This window comes from Zosterops lateralis (assembly GCF_965231275.1).
Source record: "Zosterops lateralis genome assembly, chromosome: 1".
Taxonomy (NCBI): domain Eukaryota; kingdom Metazoa; phylum Chordata; class Aves; order Passeriformes; family Zosteropidae; genus Zosterops; species Zosterops lateralis.
This window is the reverse complement of record NC_139762.1, coordinates 76,792,582-76,817,438: the sequence shown is the minus strand read 5'-3', so window position 1 is coordinate 76,817,438 and position 24,857 is coordinate 76,792,582. Positions and strand designations below refer to the sequence as shown.

Sequence of the window (24,857 nt, the reverse complement as noted above, 5' to 3'; positions counted from 1 at the left end):
GGTGTTGACTGCATAATCAGAACAGGGCACCACAAAACATACTAGTTTCTGTGTCTGGAAATGCCCATTTTGAGATTTCTGTCACAAAGCTTCAAATGAGGAAATAAATGCCATATGATTCCAAATTTTATCCCTTCTCTGGGGCCCCACCTTGATAGCTAAGAAGAGCTATATCCTACCCCATTTTCAGATGATAATGTAGGAATATCTTCATCATAGCTTTTCCCAAAGAAACAAGAGAAGAAAATCCAGCATGCCTAGAAGCCAATGACTAAACCAGTATAAAGAGAGATAAGCATTGAAATTGGAATTAGAAGCATCATTTCTTGAACAGGGTGGAAAGCTAACTGCCTCTCAACAACTGCTGGATTTTTAAAATAGTTTTTTTGTAGGTTTTCTGTATTACATTGATAAGCACATTTAAAATAACAGCAGATGCTACTACATCCATGTGAATTTTGAACACTCCCAGGAATTGTTATTCCACCACTTCTCTGGGCAGCTTGTTCCAATGCCTGACCACTCTGCCAATAAAGAAATTTTTCCTAATATCAACTTGAAATCTCCCCTGGTACAACTTTAAACCATTTCCTCTCGTCCTTTCACTTATTACTTGGTAGAAGAGGCCAACCCCCACCTTGCTGCAACCTCCTCTCAGGCGGTGGTAGAGAGCAATAACATCTTCCCTGAGCCTCCTTTTCTCCTGGCTAAATGGTTGGATTCAATGATCCTAAAAGTCTTTCCCAACCTTAATGATTATATGATGCTATAAATTCATATTTCTGTGATGCATTAGTAGGCAGCTTGCCAAGCCTGAAAGTAAACTGTGTGTCCTTGGTAAGTTTGGACAGGGTACAAGTACTGTGTCCTGCTCTTACCAGTGAAAAGACAGCAGATATTCAGGTCCTTGTCACTACACCATGACCAATACAGTCTCAAAACTCAGACCTTGTAGTTTTGTTTTTACAATCTTCTTTAATCTCTGTCAGATTTAGGGAAAGACTTTTGTGGCAGAGTGTGTTTCTTGGAAAAAATAAGTAAACAGTTTTTTTTGAAACTAAGCTAGCAGGCAGATTGCAAGTGAGGCCAAAGATAAAGAATTATTATGATTTTTTTTTTCCTTGGTGAAGGCAGGGCTTATGGTATCAACTTTATTTCTGCTTCTGTAATGTATCTATAGAGATAATCGTAAATATAGAAAACAATACAAAAGACAGTATTTCCCTCTAAGGATATTAAAATTTAAAAAGTAGTGAATTTCATTGTTTAAATCTATTCTCTATTTCTACAAAATTATTAGTTTTGGGAAAAAAAAACAAAAAAAAAAAACAAAACAAAACAAAACAAAACAAAACAAAAAAAACAAAAAAAAACAAAAAAAAAAAACAAAACAAAAAAAAAAACAACAAAACTCAGAGACCAAAAATCACTATGAGGACATTTTATAGTTATTGTAAGATAAAGAATAATTTCAAAGAAAAACTGAGGCACAAATTTAGCAGCAAACTCACTGGTATTAAAAAAATCATCCTGCTGTCCACCAGATGGAAATGGTTAGGAGTTTATAAAACTGCAACAGCATTTTGCACTAATTTAGATTCTTAAAGATATTGCAAAAGAAACATTTTCTAAAAACTAATTATTTGACACAAGCTATTAGAGCTATTCTTGGTTGCGTGGAAAAATTAAAAATGAGAAAATAAATTGACACAAATTCATGTTCTTTTCTTTTAGTGTCATATGCCAGGAAGTTACTCCTCCAAAGACTTATTTTCTTCAGGCAATGCATATGTTTTCTTCATGTGTTTCAAAATAAGCGGAAATTAATTGTGTATTTTTGTCTTTTGATTTCATTTTTTGTAAAATAAATCTGCTTGCCTCTCAATAGCATTAACAGAAATACTATGTATACTTTATATCCCCCTCTAGCTTCAGTTATCCTTCTCCATATGACAGCCCCATGTAGTGCTATCAGAAGTAATATATTTTAATACCCTACCCAAATCTTAGTAATTTCTTTTCTGCAAACATAAAACGTGAAAACGAACTGTCAAATTCTTCTCATAACTTTCTGTTTAATGATGGTAATATGGGAGCAATATCCCTGTGATTCTAAAGAACAGATATAACCACACCTCACTATAACAGTACACTTTATCTGTTTATTTGATGTAATTATTGGACTTTCATTATTCAGCATCTCATGAGGTTTTATATTTCACTGCTACATATTATTAGTTGTCTGTGTGAATCCTGTTTTCCTCTTAATTATGTAACTGTATCTTTCTGTTATATTTTTACCAAGACTTATTAAAAAATACTTATGCTGTAACTAGAAAAGGCAATTTAATGTTTTTTACTCTAAGTCTCATAAAATAACTGTTCCAAACTTTTATTCTTGTGAGTTATTCTGAGTCTTCACATACTTAAATTTTGAGCAGGGTTTGTTGGCATTCTATTAATATATGTCTAAAAGTTATTTCTTTGAGTAACTTTTTGCAATGGCTTTTTCCTGGTATCCTTTCCTTAGCACATAGTACCCTGTGCTCAGGGTACTATACTTGCATAGTTTGTCAGTGAAGTACTGCTCTAACTCAAAACTTTGGTATTTCTTCCCCTGAAGTTCATATAAGGAATATGCATGGCAAAGTAAATACAGAATATGTACAAACAAATATATTTGTTTTGTTGGGGTTTTTTCCCAATATCTCATTTTTTTAATGCCTTGAAAATTTCTGTTTGTTTGGGGGTTTTTGTTTGTGGTTTTTTTCCTTTTTTTTTCTTCTATAAAATCAACTGCATACTGATGTCTCTTCAATATTTTGATTTCTAATCCATTATGATTTTGAAGTTCTGTATATACAGTACCCTTTCACATGGTCATTTTTTGCTGTCTCTTGATGGGATTTATTTCCTCAGCTGACAGAAGCTGGCATGAGACACCATTATTTCAGTTCTCCTGTTCTATACAGTCTTTCCACATCTTAACAAATTAGGAACTCTTTATTGGTCCTTCAAGCACAAGTTTTTTCACCTATTGTATTCAAGTTGGTCCTTTAAGCAAATAGTGGAAAATGACCTGATTTTCCATTTGCAGCCACTGCAGAGCATTTTGGAGACACTCAGGAGAGCCACAACTCGATTCCCAAACTGTTGACGATCTAATAAATCCAGAAATCCATTCTACACACTGATATGATAACCAGCTGCATAAAAGAAATATATGAAAACTTCCCAGTAGATGGTACCTTTAAAATCTTTAAAATATAAGCACTTATCTTGCTTTTAAAAATCACATTTCTAATTAGAAGCACAGTTATTATCCATCTAAATGTTCAGTATGATTTGAGCTCCAATAATATTTTAACTTTAACATCACCTGAAAAATGTATCAAGATGCTGGTCTGCTCTGTTTTCTTCTTTTATTTTCTTCTCCACAATAAAAACACAGTTCCCAGTGTCAAGAAATCACAGAATCATTGATTTTGAAGGTGCCTCCATAGATCTGCAAGTCCAAGTCCTCTGCTCAAAGCTGGATCTACAGTGTACATTGCTCTGGGCCACGTCCAGTTGAGTTCCAAATGTCTCCAAGACAGAGAATCCACAACTTCTCAATGTGATCTGTTCCAATTTTTGATCAATCTCACAGTAAAACCATTTTTATTATTTGGCTTAAATGGAATTTTCTGTACTTTGATTTGTGCACATTGCCTCCTGCCATTTCACTGGATACTACGCAGATAAGTCTTTCCTCATGCTGATCATCTTTAGTCATCTCTTAGGCTCCCCCTAAAACAGTTACTGAAACACACTGATAAGCTCCTTCTGAGCCTTCACATCTCCAGGCTGACCAATCCCAGCTTTTTCAGCCTCTTCTCATATGAGAGATACTCCAGTCTCAATGATTTCATGCCCCTTCATTGGACTTAGTCCAGTATGTCCATGTCTCTCCTGTACTCAGGAGCCCAGATCTGGGAGCATTATTTGTGTGGCCTCACCAGGGCTGTAAAGAGGGGAAGGATCACCTCCCTCAGCCTGCTGATAACGGGTTTTCTCACTCAGTGCAGAATGGCATTGACCTCCTTTGCCACAATGGCACATCACTGGCTCATGTCCAGCTTTCATCCTCCAGGATCTCTACCACACTGTTCTTTCAAAAGTTGCTCACCTGCCTGTTGCCCCTGCATGTGAACTGGTGCAGAGGATTATTCCTCTCCAAGTGCTGGGCTTTGCATTTCCTGTTATTAAATCTTTATTCACCATTTAATTTTCCTGTTATTAAATATCTCTTCATTTCTTGTTCACCCATTTCTCTAGCCTGTTTAGATCCTTTTGGTTGTCAACATGACAGTCTGATGTATCAGCCATTACTCCAAATTCGTGTCATTTGCAAAGAGAGTGAGAGTGCCTGAGACAGCACTCTGTTCCACATACCACATCATTAATGAAGGGATGAGAGTATTGTATCCTGCATAAGCCAGCAGGAATATTTCCTAGTGACTGGACTCCAGCTGCAATTTGGGCTCCTGGTTACAGCCCTTTGCACCTGCCATTCTGACAATTTTCAATCCACTTCACCCTTAATTTATCTAGCCCATTCTTCTATGTGTCTTGTTTTCACATGAATCTCTCTCAATCTTCCTTAATTCTTACCCGCTAGGGAGGTAATTTTGGAATTTGAATCACTTCCTATCATTGAGTGTTATCATTATAATGAATTCTAATTGACAGATTCTATGCTAGTCCTTAAAATAGTTCAGCCTTAAGTTTTTCCACTTCCAAAGGGACAGACTGTATTCTCAGTATTATTATGACTGCATTCCTTTCCTCTAAATGAGTCTTTCATCTGTTATAAAACATTGTGCATTTGCTCTGTAGTTTCCTATTCTCATTACTCCTGTCAAAGACTTGTTTGAGAAACCTTTGCTAGAGCTAAGCAAATTGAATGTTCTCCCTCTTTCAAACAGACATTTTAATTTTTTTTCAAAGAATTCTACGAAGTCAATTAAATGGTGATAATTCTATGTGAATCTGTATTTTAAAGTATTACTACTACTAAAGTACTACTACTTCTTCCCCTTGCCCCAGATTTAGCCTCTAGGTCCTTCAATACAAACTATAGTACTCCTTTATCATCTTATTCCCTAATACCCCAAAGATATTTCAGGAAGAAACAGTACTGAAACAATCAAAGTAGATGCTTCTGGACATAAAAATTCCACTCTTCCTTCCTGTATGCTGCTGTTTAAGAACAATGCATGTTAAAGAAAGATTTCCCATCCACTCTTATAATAATGATGTGCTTTAAGAAGTAACAGCACAAACAGAAAAAAAACCTGCTGATTATTACATCAGCATTACTCCCACAGAGCAAAGTGGTAGGACTTCCTCAGATTTCAGATAGGACATTTGACCAATGCAGACAGTATATATCACATAGAGAGATGAAAAGTGCGGCTAAATGTCTTATGAAAGGTTCAGAAAGAGTAAGGCTGAAGCATGAAGATATCATTTGGGGGTAGAAATACAATGTCAATTCTAAATTTCATTTATGTAAAATATGTCCCATTACAAATAGTGACCAAAGGGATGATGGGTAGAAACTGAATTCTATCAGTGAAATGTAGCATAAAGTCAAGAGAGGAAACCACTTCAAGGAACTAACTACAATCAACACTTTATACTTGCAGAGCATCTCTTGTTGTTGAAGGAATTCAATCTTTATGGGCCTTGCAGGTTCTGCTGTGTTCTTGGCCAAGCAAATGCTGTCAGAAACTGCAAATGCCTTCTACAATGTCAGGTAAATTTGAGGAATACCATCCCCAAAGGTAAATAACACTTTGGTCATAGCCTTTTGACTATGATGTTTCAGCTTCAGTCTTAGTTCTGCAATACCTTGTGATTGAACTTGAAAGCAAAAGCCAGAAGACTAATATGGGACAGACAGCACTTGAAGGAAGAGTTTTGGCCATACACAACATATGCTCCTTGCTCCACCATAAATTCAATTATTAAGTTCACAATGGATTTGGAAGAGAACAACAGTGTTGTAATTTCCAAATTACTGTAGATAAGAAAATGGTTGAGGAAGTAGACACAAGGAAAGACTGTCTGTCATTTAGGCTTGTCAGTCTGCCTACCATCCGTCTCTTCTTCACTACTGTCTCTTCCTTTCTTCATAAATGAAATTTATGAAAGTTTTTCCAGCTGACACTACATAGTGTTCCATATAACCTACACTATAGATTTACTTATTTTTCCAACCCCAGCTTTAACAGTAACAAAGGCAATGCAAGGGACAAAAAAATCAGATCTCTCTTTTCCTGTAACAAATTGCACCTGAAACAGAGAATTCTAAGCAGAGTATCTAAAAAATTTCAAAAACCTAATAAAAAAAGGAATAATTCTTATAACTGTCATGTTATGTATATTATTGTATTATATTATATTTATTGTATCTATTTTATAAGTAAAAAAATCCATTTTGTTTTAGTTATAAACATCATCCTGCTCCTTCACGTTATTCCAGCATGATAAATGTACCAGTACTCTTTTGATTATGTGAAACAAAAATTGTGGAGAAAGCTATGTTTAAGTTTTATGCTATTGAGATTTCTTTCTGTAAAATAATTACATTTCAATGGTTTCCAAAAAAGAACTCATGACTGCTCCTTTTTTCAGTGTCTCAATGTAGCTTTTAATTTTTTTTTTTTAATTAACAATATTCACCTGTTTATGATTAGGATTTAATTATATTTTATTTCATGCTGAATTGAAATTGCACATTTTATATATGACAACACTGTCAAGCACACAGGATTGTTAGTGTTTACTTTTCTAAAGAGCTAATAATAAAATTCTAGATCCTGTTATTTACTATAGAAAAGTACTTAGCCCAAAATGTCAATTGAGTTGTGAAGGTAGGTACAATACTAAGAAACAATTTGTTGTCTTTATGAAATACATTCATGTTGCAGTGCACCCCCACACCCAAGTAGGTGTTTCCATATTAGGAAAAGAGTTTAAGTTACAGCCTTGGAACTTTTAAGGAAGAACCACCAGAAATTTCCAAGCTCTTCTCATTGTAATTGGCTCAGTGCCAGGACAGAGGCATTAGTTGGATACTTGAATTGTTCCTCGAGGAATGTAGCTGTTTTCTATTGGGCAGCAGGCCAAAAAACCCTCCTAAATTGATGAGTGTTTAAGAGAGAACGCAGAGATTCTCGGGGCTTTTTTGGTGTGTCTTAGCAGGTGCAAGGGACCTCTCTCCACCTTGTACTGCTTTTACTCTTTTGTTCTGTATGGTTTGTTATTTTCTTCTTTAATTAAAACCTTTTTGCTTTTTCAAAACACCTCTGATCAAGCCATATCACTAATTCTTGTTAAGCCATTTCTGGGAGGTTGCTGGTCCACCCTCAGAGCTTGATACACCTTTGTGGGGCTAAAACCATACTGGTGTCATGCAGCCTGTATCACATTCATACTGTTTATTTTGTAGCATGTGCTAGTGCTGTAGTGGCAGAACAGATTAAGTTTTAACCTAGAGATGAAACAAATGAAAGCAGACCAGGTTCAACAATGTCAGGTGGGACTTTTTCTTTCTTCATTTGCCTTGTTTTTTAAATTAAAACTTTTACTGTGGAAAAAATAGAGACCCTGCAATAGAAAGGTTAACTGAAAAGTTCTTTAAACTCTCCTTCCTCAAGTAGAAATACTTGTCTCAGACTACTCAGCCAGAGGGTTTTTGATCATTGCAGGGCTAATCTGAGGCAACAGAACTTTGTCAAAGATAGAGGACTTTCAAATGCACAGGTAAGTATTTATTGTATCTTTACTTGGCAATTTGCCCATTAAAAGGCCAGAGACATAATCAGAAACTATTAGGCATCTATGAACTAAAAATTAACATGGGCATAAAGTCAGCATCCAATTTTCTAAAATAGTTGATGGTAGATACAAGAAGGAAAGATTAATTTCCCAGACAGTATTAAATAGTCTTAACTTCTAAGACATATGAATTGTGAAACATAAATGGGACAAGATGTTGATTTTAGGACATTGAATGCTTAGAAATGTTTCTGGGTAAGTTGGCAGCCTTCTGTCCCATGCAGAGAAATGTGGCAAATTTACACAGGTGGAATCACATAGGCATGTGGCATTGTTAATTGTTAATTAACAATTAATTGTTCTGTGGAGTTATTCATGCACACAGAGAAAACTCTCCTTTATCCAGACTAGCTAAAAACCCACTGGTATTGAAAGGAACATAACATATTAAGGTTGTCTTTCTTAAAATCTGAGAGTGATTATTTTCCTTTCTAATTTTTATTTTTCATACTATATGCCAAATAAATTATTTACCTATCTCAGAAGCAGCCACTGTGATGTTGTACCAAGGTGTCTCCTCTCTGTCAAAGATCTTGGCAGTCTTAATGGTCCCAGTACTAGCATCAATGGTGAAATACCTATCTTCTTCTGTGTTATGATCAATGAAATATCTATGAAGAAATATAACAATAAATATATATTCATTGTAGTATATGTAATCCAAAGTAACAGAAAGCTATACAAGAATATTATTTTCAAGCTTTTAAAATCACAGACATTTTAAAAAACAAGCTAAAAAAATCTATAATTTGGAGAAACCCAAAGTAACACCATATTTCATTTCTTTCATAATGTTTTATTTCTTTTGATACATAACAATATTTCCACTGTGAGTCACAAAAATATAATTTGCTAACAGGTGGTATTTTGCACAGCAGTATACAACCCTGTCAAAGGTAAGATACACATGTATTTTGACTAAAAATCATGAAATGGAAAAGCAGAAAAGAAAGCAGATACTAAGATATTATTCGGCTTATTTGCCTGTCACTGCAAACCAATGTGATCAGCCTTGGTTCCTGCTCTGAAGCATGCCTCTCTGACATGAGGTTGATAAAAAGATGACACATAAGCCATTTGGAACATAACCATTACGGAATATCAGAAACATCTGGTTCCCAGAACAGTCATTGACACTACCCTAGAAGCAAAACTAAACTTCCCTGCTTTACTCCCTTGGATTCTGGGCACTTTGCCTAGCAGGGAAAGTAAAAGCCTTGAGGTGGGTAATGGAAGCTGAGGAAAAGAACACAAAAGAAGAGATTGACAAGACATTTTTTCAGAAAGCTGTAATCATTTACAATGGCTTTTAACAAATGAAGCAATTACAGAACCTTTCCAAACCTTCTTAACTATCTCAAAAAAATAGAAGAAAAAATAAAGGAAAATTATCATTTTATATACCATAACTACTTTCCCTGATAATTTGTCATCCCTTCTTTCATTCGGTGAAATTCCATATATATTTAATATATGGAAGGCATATAAAAGTCAAAAATTATTTATTTGTCCCATCCAATTGCTCTTTTTTTACATCACCAGAAGTGTAATTCCTAGCTAATGAAAAGAGCGGCACACATAAAAGTTGCCAAGTGCAAAATAATTAAAAATAAGTTTTATTTATCTCACAATGTACTTATTTATACCAGCTGTGTAAGCAAAAAGCAAGCAAACAAACAAACATTTAATTGAATGATATATTAAAGGCAGAGATGATGTAAAAAAGTAGAAGAAAGAAAGCACTTAGAAGGGAAAGCATAAATCTGAGTGAGTCACCTTAACTGGTCAAAGGATTGGACACTCAGTGGAAAAGCCAGATAGGATTTGGTGACTTAGGGTAGATCTTCCTTACTGAACCCACCTCTCTCACCTGCAAGAAGTATTTACATCTTCCTTATAGTATGCTATCTTGCCTTGTGGAACTCCAGATTTTTCTACCATGCCTCAAGTTTTCAGCAGCTAAAGAATCATAGTTCAGTCACTGGAAATCAAAGCAGCCAAAGCTAAGATAGGGTATCTTTCTTTTTGCCTGTTGTCCATCTTTCCTTTCAATATCATGAAGAGTGAAAGCCCTGCTGTATGACTGTGGTAGTAGTTGGAGAGACAGCAGACCTCAGTTCCTACTGATTTTATATTTCTCTGGAGCAAGGACTGTCCTTGCTGTTCCCCATAAGGTAATTCAGAACCTATTGTGCAGTTCATTATTACCAACATTTGAGAATACCTCATTCCAAAATACACCAGAAGTACCCAATTATGGCAGTTTGGATGTGCAAGATGGCAGCTCAAGTTGCTTCAAACAAATGAACTAACGAGATCTTGATTATGTAGGTGATGGAACAATTTTTAAGAGTTTAAGTCAGGAAAATTTATTTCAGAGGACATTATTCAGTGTATTCCTAACTGAATGGAAAACAAACCAAACCAAAACAAACCAAACCAAAACAGTGATGTTGCCAGAAAATGAACAAAAAAAGTTAGTAGATTTAGTGGATTTATGCACAGCAGTCATTGCAGACACACTTCTGAAAATTGGCGTGGTTCTCCATGGTTGGTAAACTCAGGAGAGGAATTAAAAGAAAACTCTTGAAGAACATTCATCAGTCACTGATCATGAAATGCTGGATGGTGCAGACATACAAAGAAATTTAATTTGTTTTGAGGAATATTGGAATCCTCTAAGGACACACCACAAAAAAAGAACAAAAATGGACCACACAATTATCTTCTTGGCATTATTTTATGTGGCCCTATTTGTACAGGCTATAATCATCTCTTTAAGACTGCGCCAGTCTCAGTGGAAAAGTTGTATCTCCCATGTTCATGACCTTTAACTGTTTACAAAAACTTTGAGACAGAGTGGTAACAACCTCTAAAAATCCATAAAGCTGCCATATTTGCTACAGAGTCATGCTGACATCTGAACTTTGTCCAGAAGATAAATGCTTCAGGTGGAGAAAAGCCCGCATGCTTTATAATTTATGCTTGGCAGTGTAGGAAAATTGAGCTAGGAAAAATAGTTGGAATGTTTTGATCATACTATTCTTAACACAGAAATGCTGAACATTTGGTTGTGTTGGGCAAGATACATATACAGATACCCAAACATCTTTTACATGATGAACGAGAAAGTTAAGAGAGAAATTATAGTTGTCCTTCAGTTTTTTTTGAGAACTCTTACTGGTAGAGTAAAAGTTAATGACTTCTCTCCTAGTATAGCTTTGTTTTCCTTGACTCTAGGAGTCTCTTGATAACAAGAATTATTTTCTGAAAAAAAGAAATCAAATATTCTTTCCTGACCTGTTCTTATGGTATATGTACTGCAAATCCAAATCAGTTTATACTACAAGTCTCGTCCCTGCAAACATTAATTACTCTGGACACTGTTTGCTTATTATCAACATCAGGCACAGTGACTATTCTGTTAGTCACTACTGTGCTGACCACAGAGCCATAAAAATAGGGCTATGTATTATTTGTAGACAGTAGCTTAAAAATAAACAGAATTTGATGTTGAGTTTCAATGAGGAAAAAACCTTAAAGCAATATGAATACCCAGCGGCTTTTGTGTGTATAAGATTTACATCAAAACATTACCGTTTCCTCTGAGCCAAGTACAGAACAAAAATGAAAAATATCTGTCCCAAAAATGAAGCTTGTGTAGGAAAATTGATGTTTGATTTTCTGATGAATTGTGATCATTTAATGATTCATTTTCATAAACATATTGTAAAAGATGGCCTTTTTTCTTTTTTAATATGAACAGCTTTTTCTTTGTCAGTTTTTTTAAGTGTGTTCCACAGAAGCTCAAATCTCTGTTTAAAGAACTTTGGATTGGATGTATAACTTCCATTGTATTTTCTGTGTTGTTAATGAAAACCAAAATAATTCTGTAGTAACTTATTGTACTAACACTTTTGCTTCCAATGATGCTAGATAATGATTTTTTTTTCTAATTTATCCACATAGCACTTCCCTTTCATATGCTAACTTTTGCATACAGTTTGAAATATTCACTGATGACAATTCTTTTCTTCATCAATTAATAATATAATACAGTGGTGCTTTCTTAGGTTTTCCCATTATTAAAATGTTCAGTTCTCCTCTATTACTCCAGATTCTTCCTTAAAATTGCCCTGTGCATCATATCTAAAGCAGCCATTTGCACTTATCTGTTCCCCAACCTTCATGAATGTGTCAGTAAAACAAGTTACAGAAGATATTCCCACATGGTAGAAAACCTAGGAATGGTAGTTCTGCTTCCAACTGCTTTAAAAATATTTTGTAAAAGAACTCTCTTGGTAGAGCAGCTCATTTTTGTCATGTAAGAGGACATTTAGAACTAGTTCCATTGTTTTTACAAAATGCTGAAAAATTTAGACTTTCATAAATACTAGTCTCTCATTTATCAACATGCTGATAATAGAGACCAGATATATTAATAAATAGAGCACATTCTAGAGCCAATGATGCTTTACTTAAGTTTCTGAATTTATTTAATCTGATTTAAAAAATTACTTTCATCTGGATAATAGTGGCAACAGACATAGTCGCTCCCTTCTGCTCCTACCCTTCCCTCCACAACTACTGATCTGCTTTTTGATGCTTTTTCTAGACCACAAAAAAGATACAGTGCAAATTTTGAATTTCAAAGAGTAATTTCAAAAGAGATTTTTCACCTCAACTCATTTGATGGTTTCTGCTCACTTAGAATGCATTAATTCAAAAATTAATTTAAAATATCCATTTGAGATATTTCTTTATAGATATTTACTCATGACAACACCATGTGATTTAGCATGCTTATAACCACTGCACATTAAATCAGTACATAAGAGCTGCATGGCACATGTTAATAAAGAGACTTAATAACAAGACACGCCTAGATAAACAGCTCTCCAAAACTGTTTACATGCAAACCAGCAACAGAAACCAATCTGAAAGAAACTTCATTAAAAAGGATCATGAATATAGAAAACTTAATAGTCATACTATCTGAAGATAATCTGAAGGAAATTAAACACCAAAACTGAATTCTGCTAACACTGGGAAATGCAACTTGTGCCACCTTTTTATTTGGCAGTGTCAGTGAATGGAAGTGCATTCCCAGCTTCATCCATACCCTTTTTCTGATCAAAGCAAGGCACTGGCTCCTCTGGCTTCACTCCTCACTTTCTGCCTTTTAGTGAAGGAGTGGGTCAGTGATTACAGATATTCCCTCCATTTTTGCTAAAAACTAAAAGCATTTGAGTCAATTAGGAAATAAAGAGAAATATGAATGAAGGCCCTTGGGCAGAAGGTCACTATGGAACATATAAATATGCTTTTAGTATTAAACCTGACAGACTCTAACAATGCAAAGACTGCTTAAAATGGAGAAAAAATTCAAGTATGCTAAAGTAGTTTAGAAATATTAATTATCTCCAAACCTTTTAAGAGGGCTTCTGAAGCTAAAAGGCATAAGCATTTTCAGAATCTCTCTACTTACATTATTGTTTTAATATTAACACCAGTTTATCACTGGATAGACAACTGGCATAGTCTGTTACTGTCCTGGTATGACTCTCTTTAGTTACTGTGTTTCAAGGACAAACCTTGAATTTGAACTTTTAAAATATTTTTGAGATTTTAAGTTCTCTGCTTTTAATCAACTCTTTTATTATATTTTCATTATGATATTTTTCATCTATTACCCTATTTATGAACTGCAAAAATGAACTCTATTACATATTTCTAACATGGCCACAAATCTCATATTGATAATAAACTTCCAAAGACAAATTTCAGCCAGATGTGAATTCAAAGATCACAGTGCTTCCTTGGACTTTTGTTTTGACACATCAGCAAATAGTCAGTTCTCAAGTAATAAGTGAATCAGGTTACAAAGAATTACTAAAAAAAAGTCCATAGGAAGGGACTAGAACCTTGTCCAACTAATTATATCTTTAAAGACTTATCAGTTAAAAGTCAAATGCCATTGTAAGAAGACCTATCCAGCTAAAAATTTAAGCAAAAACTTTCTCAGAAAGAGACATATTTAAAGTAGAGATTTTTTTATTTCATTTTATAAAATACCTTAGAAAAGGAAGAATAAGCAGCTGCATAGAGTGAGAGAAGGAGGTATACCATGACAAAGAGTAAAAGAACCAACCAGCTGCAACTCTCTGCATTTGACCGGGTGGAGAACAACAAGAAATGGCCCATGCTGGGACATAAGTTGAATGTGTGCCTTTTATCTTCTCTCTGCCTCCTGACAGCAGCACTCATGAGCCTGGGAAGCAGCAGCAAACCCTTGAAGCCAAATGAGGTGGTGGGGAGATGTTCTGTTGCCATGACTGTCTTGGGCTACACTACCTCCATTCCAGGGACAATTTATTTCTCCATACTTCAAACAGATTCAGCCAGGAGAGAAAAGGAATTGTGAAGTATGAGTCAGAAGTCATGCCAATCAGCAGGTAACCAATTTTCTCCCTGTACTCATGTCTGGTACATTAAGGAGATATTTGATGTTCCAAAGCTCCTTGGCAGAAGACTGCTACTGAGAACTACAGCCTTCAACTGTGCTTTCCAGGTGTGAAAATTAAATACATTTGAAGATAGCTTGGAGAAGTTAATACCTCTGCTTACTGTTCCTTTGCTTTCTTTTCAAACAGACATAACATAACTTTGAGAAAGATACAGTTCCTCTCACAGCATTTAAAGGAAGTTGATTCAATATGATGCTCTGGCTGTTATCTCTGGTGCTTGCTGCCAGCTGACATCCATCAGCTGATCAGTAGTACCTTGTTTCCATACAGGATTCCCGGTTCATCTCTCATACTGAAATCTCAGCTCAGTCAGAGTGGCAGTGTTCCAAGTCCTATTCCTAGAGATGTGAGTTGCTGGATCCCAGGGGACACAGGGGAGCTGACAGCAGTGAACCACTGTCTCCCAGAAAAGCCCCTGAGAGGCAGCCACTACTGGTTTGAATTTTATGCAGAAGTCAGCTTCCTGCTCCAGTTCTCATTCCCATCCTCTAGCATACTGCTCACCTTGGACATAGGAAATTTGGAACATTGTTCATTTGAAGAAATAAGCCCTTTCTGGACACTCATAATTTCTAACTGGCAGTTTCTGTCTGCATGTGTTAATCAGTGATCATTTTTCCAGCTAATTCACCAGTCAGTGTAGGCTAAGAACAGGTCACACCCTTCAAGGCATAATTCAGAATTCAAAGCAAGATAAAGGTTTCATGACTTTATGAATTTCTTCAGGGGGTTATGACTGTTCAAAAGCATTTTAGGGAGATGTGCTGATGGCAGAACTGTATCTTGTTATATCCAAGTTGCTTGTTTTTCAAAGAGATTAACATTCAGATGTTGATAAGAAATAAGGTGCAGTCAGTGTAACATGAGAAACATTTTTATTTTCCCCTACAAGCTAGTTACTTCTCTACAGCTATACCTACTTTTCTGCCTACCAGCTAAAGAATGGTATTCTATTTGCATACTATTTTTTTTCTCTTCATATTATACACTAAACCAAAATGAATAGATTTATGCCTATTTATTGGAGTTGCCTGAGCCTATAAAATGACTGCATTCTAGAGATGTTCAGATATGTAGGCTGACTCTAAAATCATAAAAGAATGTTAATACTCGAGGCATTCTGAAGTCAGTAGAAATCATAGAAACATAAAGATGATGTTCTGGCACGCAAAATCAGTCTTTCATGGTCAAAATGTTATCTGTCAATGTTTTCTCTCCCAGCTCTCAGGGAGGGATAGAGGTGGCTCTGAGTTGACGTGGGATTCTCACCACTATCCTGAGCTGGATTCTTCCTATTCAAAAGAGCTGTCAGAACATCTTACCAGTTCCTGATTGAGGACATTGACATATTTGTTACTTGGAGACCTAGGACACCTAATTTGACAAGAATCAAAACTAATTTGAGGCTTCAGGGAACAAAACAGCAACAGACCTCTCACCTCAACACTATAAAAAAAGGTTTTAAAATGTTTTCTCACTGTGAAGTCAGATGGAGAATTAGTGAAGAAATTGAAGAAAAAATCCCATCTCTCTCCAGCCATTTAAAATAGGATGTTCTTTTTTTGTCTCAGTTTACTGGCAATCTTAGAGAGAATACTGGAGGTTTATGATAGTGTTGTGCTTTGAGATCCCCTTTAAGGAGAGCAGATTTCTGCCTTTGTCTCCACCAGCACAGGCCTGGCAGGATCTCACATGTTCTCCTACATAGGCATATGAGGGAGGGATAGTCACTCTACATGAGGGTAGCAAGCTGCCCTAAATACAGCAAAAAAAAAAAAAAATTTATTTTTCAGCCTCTTCCTTTAATCCTTTCATGCACCTCTCTTCAGTTTGAATCACAAATTGAGGTTTTATTCTATCTCTAGCAAATTTAAACTTTACATTAGAAAAGAAGTCTAAAACTTGAATTTTTCAAAATACTTTATGTCTTTAAGACTTTGAGGAATAAAAGTAAGAATGCATAAAACTTATAGGGTATGTTCTTTCATCTACATATGAGCATGCTTCTTAAAATATCATTTACTGAAAATTCAGATTACTTTCTAAAGGCTGATGACAGAAAGTATTCACCTTCTAGATGAGTCTAAAAGATGACCATTCTAGAGTTGAATCCATGCAGCAAAAGTTAAAATAAGTTTATCTACCTAATGCAGGAATTGAAAAAAAAATCCCTACACCACATTAATTGTTATAATCTTATGCACCTGTAATTAATTAATTTTTTATTATTCTTTCTGAAAGAAGGAAAGAGAATTTTGTCAATTTAAATCAACGCAGGACAAGAGAACATGAATTTATTAGAGCCTCTACATACCAGGTGTGGTGTTGGAAAGCAAGTTTTTGTACTCAAAAGTATATACATGTATTATAACCATTATGATATATCAGCCATTTTAAGGCAACAACATAAGACCATTAGAAAAGTGGGAAGCCAGGATCATGATTGAGATTGTACTTTTATTCTTAACCAACTTAGCACAAAATTAAAAGTCAATTTTTAGGACAAAATAAATTTAAAAATTCTAAAATAATTTTTAACACAAAATTTAAAAAAGAAAAAAAACCCAAACAAAACCCAAAACAACAGGTTTTTTTCTGATTTCTGTTTCCTATAGTTGATCAATCCTTGTAAATAAAATGCATTATAATAAGATATATTACAGCTTGACTAAGGTCCAACAGAAACTTTACTTAAATTTCAAAATATTAACAGAACAAATCAATCTTCCAAGCACAAAAAAAAAAAAAATATACAGATTTCTTTTAAACCAGGCAACTAGACCTTCTGAAAAAGGAAGGTGCTTATCTTTCTTATTTGTTTGACACTATTGTCACAGGCGGAGTCCTGATCAAGACCTGTACCACATTCTCCAGAAGTTTTCTTTTCAATACCAGGCAAAGAAAAATTCTTCCCAGAAATGTAAACAACCTAAATTAAACATAATAAGTGGGTGTTAAAAAATGACTAGAGGGGGCAGAGTCCTATCATTAATGCTCAAAACAGTGATTTATCTCCTGTATCACTGCATGACAAAGTAGCACTCAAAGGAATGATCTGATGTTACAGTATTTCTATAATGGGATGTCTCATATCTCAAACTGTATTCCTAAGTGTTTAAGGTTAATAAAGGCTTTCAATTCTTCATAGTACATTATCAAACCAGGAAGTTATTCTGGGGAAACTGGTCTATGTCGTGGAACTATTTTCACTATTGTATCAGAGCTGCAGAAAGTGCCATGATCTTAAAACTTCTTTTCTGAATCACTGCCTTGAAGGTGGCTTGGGGAACAGCTTCAGCATTCTGTTTCTGAGACCATTCCACTGGCAACAGACCAGAGGCAGTTGGAAAGCTCCAAGGGTCATCTGAAGTACGTGCTGTCTCTGGGTAGACTCATCTCCCAAGGATCACCGCCACCTACAGGAAAATGGCCGGGTTTCAAGAGGTGCTGCCCTGCCCTGAGGCAGCACGGACAGCTCAGGGCTGCTCTCAAGGCACGTAAGTGCTTTGCCAATTAAAACCTGTTTTCACCTCTAACTCCATGCAAGTCTTCTGTGTATGATTTCAGGAAGAAAAAAAAGATAATTTCTAAGTAGATATAAATTTAAAATGAATAATGGCTAACAAAAAAATTGTAATTAGAGCATTTAATAGTCATGCTCTCTTGCATATTGTGTGGGAAGAGATCTTTCAAGACCCACTTGTACATCAGATATTATTATAAGATGTGACTTAACCCTGACCTTTTCAAGCAACAAAAGATATGAGTATGAAAGCAGAATCCTTGACAAAAAGCAATGAAAGGGGATTAGTTTCTCATAAATGTTCCAACAAGGCAGCAATACCTGTGAATGAATTACAAATTAGTATGTTTTCTGTTGATTTAGAAAATTATTTTTTAGTAAATTTTTAAACTACTCAAAACCCCTTTATATTTAAAATTAATACATGATGAAGTTTTAATATTTTTTCTTATGCTTTCTATTGTATTTTGCTTTTCATATTTCAGTAGAATAATAATCTTATTCTAAAACAGAACATTTAAAAAAGCTTTCCTGAAAAAGCACTTCTATCTTCTCAGAGAAAAAAAACATCAATCAACTTAAAAAGAAAAATCCTTTAGAACAGTCCAAATTGCAGATCAGATAAGTACTGAATAAAAAGATCCCATCACTATTAGCTACATTTATTATTACAGAGGATGTTCTGCCAGGGTTTAAAGACTAAAACACTAGTACAAGCACTGGCAAAAAGTCAGTGCCCGCTGAAGACTGCTCAGCTCAGGAACAAGATAAAATCATTGTGATGAAATCACAGTGAGGAAATAAGGACAAAACCCACTTTGTCTCCCTCTACTGATAGCAATAGATGGTGCTATTTATTTTGGTGTTCAGTTAAAAAGATTTGAGCACTGTTAATTATCTTAACTACACTTCTAGCCATTATTCTGTATACAAGAATTGTTCCTGCCATCAAAATAAACTGTTACTTAATTGGGCAGTGAACAAATCACAGCACTGTATCTCTTTTAGCCGTTGAACAGCAAAGTGATATCGTTTCAACTGTGTGCCTAAATGCTTCATCAATCTCATACACAGCAGCGAGTGTCCTCATAAAGTGGAAAGGATGCACAAGTGGATTAGGAAAGACTGATAAGCAAATCGCTGCTCTGTATCTCGTCCTGTAGCTTCACAGTGTTTGGAGATGTGTCTGAGCCATTTGGATAAGAAGCACTATTCTGTTACTCCCCTGCTGCACAGAGATCAGCAGGGCAAGTCCTATCTGCACCTATCTTCCCTGGAGATTGTGATCTCTGCTTTCTAAGAAAGTTACACTGAATCTTCCTGGTTACGTTTTTATAATCATTATTTTCATTTCCAATTAACTAGGAATTGTGGGGAAACAAAGAAGTGACCTGACCTCATTACTTCTGACTATCTTTCAGACTCACCAGGGTTTCAGACAAACTGTGGAAACATTTCCTCCAAAGCAGCACAAAAGGCCATAAGTGCACTGCATGGACCCTTCTGGAAATCCAGCCACCACTGAGCAGCTCCTTTGCTCATTGCTCTGAGTGGAGCATGGGGCAGGACCCTGACTCCAAGGGGAGCAGCATCTAAGCCCATGCAGTCTCATGGGCTCCGCTTCTCAGGTCACACCTCTTCCAACCCACAGTTTCCCAAGATGCAGCCAGATCTTGAAACAAACAATACAAAGCCCTTCTGTGCTACATCAGTGTTTCTGTGTGAAGTTGAAGTAAGGGAAGGGGGTTTGGAACTGTCCATTCTCAGACCAGCATTTCTGCTCCAGCAGCAGGAAGCTCAAGGAAAACTTGAGGATACACAAACCCAGCCTGGTGTCTGTTTAGAGTCCCACACAGCAACATGTAGGACCTTAGAAAATCAGCATCTCCATAAAAATGACAAATGACATTCACTCTCACAAATGACATCCACTGTCAGTTCCACCTGGATGGATAAAGCCTGGCTAGAGGGTGGACCTGGTCACAATATAATGTCAAGGATATTTGAGCTGCCACTGCCCTTGCCAAACCCCACCAACACATAACTGAGTGAGAACTGGCTCCCTTCAGATCTTCATGCTTTGGTATGTTATGTTAGCACTGTATATTTTTCTCCATTGAGACATAGAAATATGGAAGGGACAACTCAAAAATAAATGACAATTGAGGGAAAAAACATGATAGCCAAAAATAAGAACATTTTTTTCTCTTAATTATTTGAATAATATAGATAGTTTATATGCTACCTTCAATCACTGGTTACAATTTCAGGTTTGTAAAAAAAGAAAAATAGATAAATACAAATAGCTCAATATTTGGGAATATTTTTCCTTCTGATCCCTCTATCTCCAAATCACTGGCTGCTTCACCCAGAAAATCTACTTCTGGCCTTCCCAGCCTTTGTGCAAACTGCTGCTGCTTCCCTTTCGCCAAAGTTATCTCTTTCTAGACAAAACTGTTATGGGCAACAGAGAGTTGAATTATGGACCAACTAGTCAAATCTGCATTTGCCCTTCCTATTCCAAACTTCCATGACAGTAGTTGGTCTGAATAGCTTCAGAATCACAGTATTAGAGCTACAGGCATTTGGCAGCTATTTTTAGCAAAATTTTATTATGTGTGTTATGATTTAGGCAAAAATACCATAGTGGAAATTTTTTAAAGGCAATAACTTGCCACTAAGAAATTGCATATATTGATTCTCTGACACAAAACATTTTGAATCCTAGACTATTATCACAAAAGAACATAAAAAACTGATGCTTTCATTGTTCTGAAAATATTGTTTCATCTTACAAAGATTATTACACATACCCAGCAGATTTCAACTCACTCAGGAGACTAAATATGCCTAATTATCTTGAGAAAAACTGCTTTCCAAGGATATAATAATATGATCCCTATGAAGGCTATACCATTATGTCACGGAAAGGAAAAGCATCAAAAATATTTTTGTTGATATGTTTTGGAAACTTTTTAAAAATCTTCTACCACTTTTGACACATAAAGTTCATGTATTGTTCCACAAAATTAATTATTACACGTATTTAATTCTTTTGATACTCCACTGAAGCTGAAGCATATTACAAAATATGGGTTCATCCTCAACCAAAGTTTTGCAAAAATGATCCTGCTTATCTCTAAAAGGAAGATGTTATCTAAAGCTGTTGCTGTCTTGCACAAGCACCTAGGACAACTACAGTGTAGTTAGAGTGCAGAGGGCCAGCACAATTCTGACAGACAATGCTATGATATTTAACAGATTTACAGTAGGATACCACTGGCAAATCAGACCTTTGCTCAGACCAGTGATGGGAATTATAGTGCAAACCAAATAAAGGCTGAAGGTTATGTTACTAAATCTGATCCTTACAAACTGATCATGACACTGTTCCAATCTATGTTTCCCTTTATGTACCAAAATAAACAGTCCTCATACATTACAGATCTCATTAACACTTAAGGTTGTGAAATCCAATGTCATGATTGAGTAATTAACCCGTATAATTTGGATTTACTATACCTCACTAAACTGTTTGCAGCATCAGGATCATGGGCTGTTACTGTGCCAACAGGTGTCCCAATCTTTGCATTTTCATAAACTTCCATGACATAGGAAGGCATAGTGAAGAGCGGGGGTTCATCCACATCGCCAACAATGATCTTCAGCATCGTTACATCTTTGAATGGTCCCAAGTGCGAAAAGCGAAAATCAAGGTGAGTATTTGCTCCTTCTATATTAAGTGTATATGATTTCTTTTTTTCATAGTTGAGTGGCTGTTGGAAGAAAAAATAAGTTCTCAGAGCCATTCTGTTCTTTAGTTTAGCCTGTTAGCAACTTAACAACATCTTTTCTGTTTAACTTAAACATTTTTTCATGAAACTGGAAAGGGATGATATTAGTTGATATTCTGGCAGCTGCCATACCTTGCATGTAGTAGGATATAAATGAAGCAGGATAGTTTCAATTTTTCTCCAGAATAGAATATTGGAAAAGATATTAGTTTTGGAAATAACCCAGGGTTTAGAATGAGCCACAGATTCTACTTTCATGATAATGTAGTGTCTGGATATTGTCACCTTTTGATTTTAATCAGTAAATCCTGAATCCTGAAACCTGAAAAGGTTGAGAGTGATGCATCCTGAATTAAAATAAGTTAACATCTTTAATAAAAAACTTTCATAGACAGCAATAGGGGCATTAAAATTCCTTTGGACATCTCTTTTATCCTCAACTGAATCAAAGCTACCTCTTACAGGAAAACACTTACTACAAGAGACAGGAACTTTTATGACCAGGTGATCCTTCTAGCAAATAAGGGAAAGGCTGTAGATGTAGTCTGTCTATTTCCAACAGTCTCAAAACACAATCATTAAAAGAAGTTGCATATGCACAGGATTTTTTTTTTTTTTTTTTTTTTTTTTTTTTTTTTTTTTAGGACCAGAAATTTTATTTATTATGTCATGGCAGAATTCCACTGACACCAGTATCATTCTGTGTGGACATGAGAGTCTGTCTAACAAAAACTCTTCCTCCAAGTTTAAAGTGGTATTCCCTGTCACTCCAAGGAGTGGCAAAGTAGTACATTAGGCAAGACATATAAAGAAGTCAATATATGGCTTGTCACAGTCAGTACACATTTTGTAGATGAAATCTGCAATAAATCTGACTGATGATGTGTAAGAAAAACTGGTCAAGATTTATATACACTTTATATATTTCTTTGATTTCTCCTCTATATACTTAAGGACAATAAATTCATTCATTGAACTGTAAAAGTATAAGGCTTTTGTGACCCTCACATTTTCTGTTTCCCTTTCCTGAATGTAAAAATAAAAAGTTTTAAAAGCATAGCAATTTACCATATCCTGGTAAATCTATTACTATGCAAGAAAGAGCAGCTAAGTATTCTACACAAGTCAATTCATAAAGAAATATAGGTCTAATAAATTCTAACTCAGATGTTCATTAATTTTTGGTTTTTTGTTATGATAAGAGAAATTTTGAATTGTGATTTTCATTTCTCTGCAGCATGTCTATTCTAGAAGTAAACAGGTTTAAAATAGCACTGCAACTTGTATCTCGGATGTCTTTTTGAAAAACTCGGTTTATACTGACAATGACTGAACTAACTTGTACAGGAGGATTAATTTCTCTCAAGAAACACATGAGGAATGACACCAAGTCTTTTAGTAACAAAAACTCTTTCTTTTATCTAGTTCTTCGATCAGACAATAATTTTATTTTTTTTAAAGAGAATAATCTGTTCAGATAATCAGAAAAAGCTGACATTTCAAATATAGCCAGAGTTGGTTTTTGTTTCATTTGCTTTTTTCTTTCCCTATAACCTCTCAATCATAACCTGCAGCTATAAGGTGAGAGACAGCTTTGTCTTGTGTCTCTAGACATGCAAATCATATTTGTATTTACTTAAAATTATCAGAACACTGAAGGTAATTTAGTGTTCCCCAGAAAGAAAGCAAAACATTTACATTTTAGATGAATTAAGCAGAATTTTTGTTCATGTTTCTTATTTTACCAATGAATAATGTCTTTCCATGACAATAATCCGCATAACTTCAGTATGTATTCACTGGCTATTATGATGTTCATGCCAAACTGAAAATGCCAAATGTAGCTCAAGTGTAGTTACAAGGTTAACTGAAAATGCTGCTGTGCATTATACTGTGCTTTGAGTTTCTAATATGAGACTCCCAAAAGGAATGTCATATTAGGGTAACTGTAGCTCCCAAGAGGAGTTACAGAATTTTATGAGAAGTAACTATCTGTTTCTTGAACATTTCCAATCTCATAGTGCAAAATGGAAGAGACATGGGCTGTTAGACACTTTTTCTGGGAAGCCTGAATGATATTTGCTGACTTAAGGTCAGGAAAATTCTAGTATATTTTTCTGAAAATCATGACAAAGGGGGAGCCATTGAATGGTCATCATTAGCCAACCCTAATGATGACCATTCTTCTTTTGAAGGCTACAGAGAATAATGGCTTTTATTGGGCTTTTGGGTTTCCTCCAGTTTCTTATTCAAACAAGGAAATGCATGAGGTAAAGTGGAAATACTTTGTGAGTTTGTAATCAACCTTTTGTGGAAGGATCTCTGAGACTGAAGATATATATATATATACATATATATATATATATGTATATATATACATAAATGATAACCCTGTCATAGCTTTACCAGTAACATTTTAAGTCTTTAGCACAATACTGGACCATTGAGATACCAGCTGGAAAGCAAATCAAAGAATAGCATTCTATGAAAACTGAATTGCACATTCATTGCCGCAGATAAACTTTCTATGCCAAGATTCAGTTAGGTTGGATACAAAGGTAGAATTTTCACCCAAATTTTATATCTTCTATGGCTTACCTTCTTCAGAGAAAGAATTCCTTCCCTTGTTTCTTTGTCCGTAGATATGGAAAATACCCCAGAGCCATCTCCATTTATAATTGTGTACTTCATGTCTGCATTTGAACCAGTGTCTGCATCATTTGCTTTGATTTTGCCAACTGCTGATCCAACTTGAGCCGACTCAGGAACATACAGTTGATAATGTTCTGAGGGGAAAAAAACCCAACATAATAGCTTGGACGTTTTCCAGGCAAACTAAATTTGAGAACCATTATCTGCTTGATAGATGTCTGAGTCAATGGAAGAGTATTTAGGCATTTTTTAAAGTGACAAATAAACCTATGAATTTATTTAGATCTCCGAAAGAGTTCAAAATCTAATTGTATTTTACTTGGGATGCCTTCATTCCCTATTCAAAATCTAAATTACCTAATGTAGGATTTTTGTTTTCACAGTTTTGCTGTACATATCATAATACAGAAATTCCTTCATACTTGTATTTTTAAAGTTTATTTTCTCCACAACCAAAATATATATATTTCACCA

General features: G+C 35.3%; 1 protein-coding gene across 1 annotated transcript in view; it reads right to left on the bottom strand.

The window, feature by feature from the left end:
• The window catches only part of CDH18 (cadherin 18), a gene marked incomplete at both ends in the record, with an annotated part of 163,391 nt that overhangs the window by 23,826 nt on the left and 114,708 nt on the right, over positions 1-24,857 (bottom strand). The window contains 3 exons of the mRNA XM_083874826.1: positions 8,362-8,498; positions 21,460-21,713; positions 24,330-24,517. Coding sequence (XP_083730952.1) covers positions 8,362-8,498; positions 21,460-21,713; positions 24,330-24,517 — 579 coding nt within the window. The remainder of the gene's footprint in view (positions 1-8,361; positions 8,499-21,459; positions 21,714-24,329; positions 24,518-24,857) is intronic.